At 69.9% G+C, this 5,962-nt stretch overlaps 1 protein-coding gene across 2 annotated transcripts; it reads left to right on the forward strand.

Moving 5' to 3' along the window:
* The first annotated feature begins 1,415 nt into the window (after positions 1 to 1,415).
* On the forward strand, positions 1,416 to 5,190 carry HRH3 (histamine receptor H3). 2 transcript variants are annotated; one of them, XM_036229216.1, is made up of 4 exons: positions 1,416 to 1,680; positions 2,658 to 2,824; positions 3,853 to 4,783; positions 4,830 to 5,190. In XM_036229216.1, exons 1-3 carry the CDS (start codon positions 1,419 to 1,421, stop codon positions 4,747 to 4,749), a joined length of 1,326 nt encoding a protein of 441 aa, XP_036085109.1. In that variant the 5' UTR covers positions 1,416 to 1,418; the 3' UTR covers positions 4,750 to 4,783; positions 4,830 to 5,190. The 2 variants fall into 2 exon arrangements, with proteins under 2 accessions (XP_036085109.1, XP_015987770.2); XM_016132284.2 differs by having other exon boundaries at positions 3,853 to 5,190.
* Positions 5,191 to 5,962: the final 772 nt, after the last annotated feature.

Below are 5,962 nucleotides of genomic sequence, written 5' to 3' on the forward strand. Positions count from 1 at the left end.
AGACGTGGCGAGTCCCTGCTCCCTCCCCCCGGCGCCGTTCCCTCGCTGGCACTGTCTGGCGTGTGTGTGTGCGCCTAACTGCCACTCCCGAGGCCCCAGCCTGGCGCTGGGCGGCTGTTTCCCGGGCGTGGGTGTCTGTGTGTCTGCGCGTGGCATGTCAGTCTGTCTCCCTCCGAGCGTCTCCAGCTAAATCCGTCCTTGACCCCGTCTATCTGAACGTGTCTGAGGGAGGGGTGCGCCCTTCCTCCGCCTCCCCTCCCCCAGCCCCTCCCTCAGGCGCTAACGCGGCCGCTGCTGCCTTGGCTGCGCCGGAGCGCGGTGACCTCGTCTGTCCCTGCAGCGGTGACCGCCCCACTGTGCTGTCCGCCAGGGGGATCTGTAGCCGGGCTCCGAGCCGCTGGCTGCTCCCCCCCACACACACACCTGGGTCCCCTCTTCCCCCGCCTGAGCCCCCCATGGGCACACTTCCCTCCGCGTGGGGTCCGCTGGCTTTCCATCTTCCCTTATGTAACTCCACATCTGCGTGCACCTTGCAGGTCACCCCGGACCCTGCGCTGGATCCTGCTCCCTGGGAGATTGAGACCCAGAGTCCCGTGCACGTGGGGGCTGGAGTGAGCCCCTGCCAGGGCACCGGTTCTGAGACCCCTCCCATCCTTTCTCTTTAAGACAGTCCTCCCTCAGACCCGCTTGCTCTAAGAATGGAACCGGGAGGGGTCCCGCGGAGCAAGTTCCCCTGAGCGCGGGGCAGACGTCCCCCCCACTTCCACTCCAGGTCCCCAGCAGGCGCCCCGCTCCGGAGGAGGGCTGGCCAGGGGTCACCCGGGCCGAGGGCTCGGACAGGCCGAGGAGCCCAGAGACCGGCTCCTGTGAGCACGGCTGACAGCAGGCGAGCCCCCAGCCCCGCGGCCGCCGCGCGCGGGCCGGGCTCGCCGCCAGCCGCCGTGCGCACCCAGGCTGGGCTCCGGCGGCCGGGCGGGCACGCGGCGCTGTCCGTGGTGCTGCCGGAGCCGGGCGGGGCGGGGGCGGGGCGGGGGCGGGGCGAGGGCGGCAGCCAATGGCCGGGGCCCTGCGCTGGGCGCTGGGGGCGGCGGGCCGGGCGCGGGGCGCACTCGGCAGCGCGCGGCGCTCGGGGCGCACGGACGCTTCCGCAGTGGCTCGGCTCCGGCTCGGCTCCGGCTCCGCTCCGGCTGCAGCAGTCGTGCCGCTGACCCCATTCGGCTCGGAACCCGGCCCGCGTCCCCTCGGCGCCGCCCGCCCGGCCTCGGCGCTCGCGGACCATGCGCCGGGCACCCCTGGGGGAACCCGGACGGGCCGAGAGCCCGCAAACACCAGGCTCCCGGGCCGGGGCCGCTCCCGGCCGCCCGGCCGGCGGTCCGCGCCCTGCCCCGCGCCCCGGCGCCGCGTGAGGCGCAGAGGCCATGGAGCGCGCGCCGCCCGACGGGCCGCTGAACGCGTCCGGGACGCTGGCCGGCGAGGCGGCGGCGGCGGCGGCGGCGGCGGGCGGGGCGCGCGGCTTCTCCGCCGCCTGGACCGCCGTGCTGGCCGCGCTCATGGCGCTGCTCATCGTGGCCACGGTGCTGGGCAACGCGCTGGTCATGCTCGCCTTCGTGGCTGACTCGAGCCTCCGCACACAGAACAACTTCTTCCTGCTCAACCTCGCCATCTCCGACTTCCTCGTGGGTAAAGCCCCCCGCCCCCCGCCCGAGCCCTGGAGCGCCTGCAGCGGGTCGGGGCTGGGAACTGGGGTGTCTTTTGTTCAGGCGCACGCCGCCGCCGGGGGGGGGGGGCCTGGCCTGGGGAGGGAACGTCTGGGACTTGTGGGGTGATGGGCGCGGGCAAGTTCCTTCCTTCCCGGCCGCGGGACAGGGGCCGGGAAGGGATGTCCCCAGGGAAGGGGCGGGAGCTGGCGGCGCTCGGCGAGGCGCAGGCCGGCTCTCGCAGTCGCCAAACAAAGACTGCCGCGGACTCAGGACGGCGAGGGCGCTTGGGGGAGGTTTGGAGGAGAAGATATGGGAAAGGGGATCACAGACGTGTTGGGGGAGGGGGCCGTGGGGAAGGCGGGGGTGGGGGGGAGGATGCTCCCAGGAGCGCGCGCTCACGTGTCGGTGCGCCGCTGCCGGCTGGGGGCGGGGCGCGCGGAGGGGGCCGGAGCGCCAGACACCTGTTGGGGCTGCGAGTTGCGTCTGCCAGACGCTGGGCTTGGCAGCGGGAGTGGCTGGCGTGGAGGCGGCCAAGTGCCCTTTGAGTCGGGAGAAAGGCTTTCTTGGTTTCCCAGCTGATGGGGAAGAGGCGTCCAAAGCCAGGACAGGGGCAGGTGTCCGTGGGCGGAGGAGAGGCGGGGTTCTCCTCTCTCCCTTTGAGGCTGGAGGCTGGGCAGAAGCCTGGGAAGCACCTGACCCAGGCTCAGGGTGGTCCTGCCGGGTCCCCATGCAGGATCTTCCCTCCTGCCCCAAGCCCAAGGGACACTAGTGGGGATTGGGGTGGGGCAGGGGTTGAAGGCCAGCTGCAGGACAGAGGGTGTGCCTGGGGGTGGAGGGGGTGGGGGGCGTAGGGCGAGGGTTGCTGGTCAAGAAAGATAATTACCAGCATGCACTGTGGTGAGTCCGACCCCAGGCCCCCATGCAGCCAGAGCTCACGGTGGCCTTATTCTCCCACAGGGGCCTTCTGCATCCCACTGTATGTGCCGTACGTGCTGACCGGCCGCTGGCCCTTTGGCCGGGGCCTCTGCAAGCTGTGGCTGGTGGCGGACTACCTACTGTGCGCCTCCTCTGTCTTCAGCATCGTGCTCATCAGCTACGACCGCTTCCTGTCCGTCACCCGTGCGGTGAGTCCAGGACGCTCCTGGGGGGCGGTGGCCAGGAGTGGCCACAGGAGGCACCGGGCAGGGGACGGCTACTTCTGAGTTGTGGGCAGTGGCAGGTGGGCTTGGCCCCCACGAGCCTCACACTCTGCATGCCAGGCACCCCATTCGGCCAGCTGCCCAGTCAGTGCCTTTCGCTGCCAGTAGGCCTGGTCCTGGGACAGGCACGGGGCATAGTCCGGCCTCGGCATCAGATGTCCCTTAAGGAAGGGGTCACTTCGGCCTCCACTCTGGGGCAGGTCCTCTGAGGCCAAGGGAGGGTCGGGGCCAGAGCCCTTGGTGGCACCCCGCGGGCGTGCGTGTGCGTGTGCGTGCGCGTGCGTGTGCGTGTGCCTCGGGAAGGCAGGTGCTGGTTCCTGGCCCCTCGTCGCGAGTGGCCTCCGCGAGTCAGCGGCCAGGCACCTCGTGTCAGCGCCACACGGCTGGAGCAGAGGCCTCCCCTTGCCCTCTCGCCTTCTCCTCGATGGCTTTATCTGGCACCTCAAGGGCCATCTGCTTGGGAGCCACACGTGTCCTAGACTGGAAAGGCCATGGAATAGAGTGCAGAGAGCATGGGTTTGGGGTCAGACGGCCCTGGGTCCCACCCGAGCTTTGCCCACTTTGCCACCCACCTGGTCCCTCCCTTCCTCTCTGCGCCATCCAGAAAGAAAGCGGGAGCATAATGGGGTCGCTGGGAAGATTAAATGAGATGACGTCCAAAAGATGCCCAGCCCGGAGCCCTGCACACTGCGAGCACTCAGAGACAGGGACACTGACCAGCGCCCTCGGGGAGCTCACAGTGGGGGTGGCGAACAGGCAGCTGGCTCTAGGACAGCGTGGCGGGGCGTCACCCAGCCCAGGACCCGTGGGGGAGAGGGGAAAGGGAAAGCATGGCTGTGAGGGAAGGTGGCCTGGGGGCTGCCGAGGCCTCCCGGCCCAGTGTCCCTCCTGATGCGGCCGCCGGCGCACCTGGGCTCATCCCCTCCCTCCTGACCTGGCGTGCCCCTCGGCAGGTCTCCTACCGGGCCCAGCAGGGCGACACGCGGCGGGCCGTGCGGAAGATGGTGCTGGTGTGGGTGCTGGCCTTCCTGCTGTACGGGCCGGCCATCCTGAGCTGGGAGCACCTCTCGGGCGGCAGCTCCATCCCCGAGGACCACTGCTACGCCGAGTTCTTCTACAACTGGTACTTCCTCATCACCGCCTCCACGCTGGAGTTCTTCACGCCCTTCCTCAGTGTCACCTTCTTCAACCTCAGCATCTACCTGAACATCCAGAGGCGCACCCGCATCCGGCTGGACGGGGCGCGTGAGGCGGCCGGCCCGGAGCCCCCGCCCGAGGCCCGGCCCTCTCCGCCGGCCGCGCCGGGCTGCTGGGGCTGCTGGCAGAAGGGGCGCGGGGAGGCCGTGCCGCTGCACAGGTACGGGGCTGGGGCCGGGGAGGCGGCCGCCGGGGGCAGCGCTGGGGGCACCGCGGCCTCGCCCACCTCCAGCTCGGGGAGCTCCTCTCGGGGCACAGAGCGGCCCCGCTCGCTCAAGAGGGGCTCCAAGCCGTCGGCGTCCTCGGCGTCGCTGGAGAAGCGCATGAAGATGATGTCCCAGAGCATCACCCAGCGCTTCCGGCTGTCGCGGGACAAGAAGGTGGCCAAGTCGCTGGCCGTCATCGTCAGCATCTTCGGGCTCTGCTGGGCCCCGTACACACTTCTCATGATCATCCGGGCTGCCTGCCACGGCCACTGCGTCCCCGACTACTGGTACGAGACGTCCTTCTGGCTCTTGTGGGCCAACTCGGCAGTCAACCCCGTCCTCTACCCCCTGTGCCACTACAGCTTCCGCCGCGCCTTCACCAAGCTGCTCTGCCCCCACAAGCTCAAGGTCCAGCCCCACAGCTCCCTGGAGCACTGCTGGAAGTGAGCCGGCCCTCCTCGGCCACCTGGGGCCCTGGGCAGCCGCCTCCCGGCGAAGTCACGCCTTGTCCCTGGCCCGCCGTGCACGCCGCGGCTGCCGCCCTTAGATCACCTGCCTGACGGGGACGCAGCTTGGCCGGCCGGCCGGAGGGCCCTCACTGCCGGTACTGGAACGGGGGCGGCAGGGCCGGCGAGGAGGGACAATCCAGGGGTCTCGGCCACGATGCCCGCCCCCCAGGGACAGTGCGACAGCCAGGTGTCCGTCCTTTGCACAGTTACCGCCCGGTGTTCCTCCGGCAGCCGGCGTTTGGTGTGTGTGTCCAGCGGCCTACCCCTGCACGCGCACACCTGCACACACCTGCACACTTACCCCCCTCCAGACACGCCCGTGCCCCTGGCTCTGCTGCTGTCCATCCCCTGCTTAAGCCCGGGCCCGGCTCCTCCACCCCTCTTCCCTCCAGCTCTCTCTGCCTCCAAAGTGCCAAGTGGCCCTCAGGAACCTTGCAACGTTCTCTGCTTTTCCATTCTGGGTGTTTCGAGAAGACAAAGAAGAAGAAAACACGTCCGTGAACTTGATGTTCCTTGGATGTTTAATCAAGAGAGACGAGATTGCTGAGCAGCTCGGGGCTGGATTGGCAGGTGCGGGCTCCCACGCCCTCCCTCCTCAGGCTGCTGCTTCCGGCTGAGCGGCGCCAGCTGCTTCTGCCCACCCTGCCCCAGCTCAGGGTGCTGGGCCCCGACTGGCGGCTCCGCGTCCCGGGCGCCTGCTCGTCCCGCGGGCTGCCCACCCGCTGCGTCTGCCCAACCAGCGTTTGCTGGAGGTGCCGGGTGGGAGGGCCCCGCCCTGCCCTGAGTCCCAGGGCTCACAGGGGCTGTCAGAAGGGACCTGGGCTGGGGGCGGAGCGGCGCCCAACGGAGGGGCCACTTCGCCGCGTCCCGCGTCCCCGTGACCACTGTGCATGCTCCGGTCCCCTCGCGCCTGCCTCGCCAGCCCTGCAGACCCCGACGTCCACAGTAAAGTGTATTTTTTTAACGGTGTTGATTCCTGAAGACTTCATGGAGGGTGGGCCGAGCTCCTAGGTGGGGCCCCGGGGAGACTGGGAGCACCTGGAAGATGCGCGGTACAGGCCCCGCCCCCCCCCTCAGCCTCAGTGTTCTCTTCCAAGTAGGGAGAAGGCAGCAGCCCGGCCTTCCTGCCGGGGTTTAGCCCTGACGGCGAG

The sequence above is a fragment of the Rousettus aegyptiacus genome, unplaced genomic scaffold, assembly GCF_014176215.1.
Source record: "Rousettus aegyptiacus isolate mRouAeg1 unplaced genomic scaffold, mRouAeg1.p scaffold_m13_p_12, whole genome shotgun sequence".
In the NCBI taxonomy this organism is placed as follows: Eukaryota; Metazoa; Chordata; class Mammalia; order Chiroptera; family Pteropodidae; genus Rousettus; species Rousettus aegyptiacus.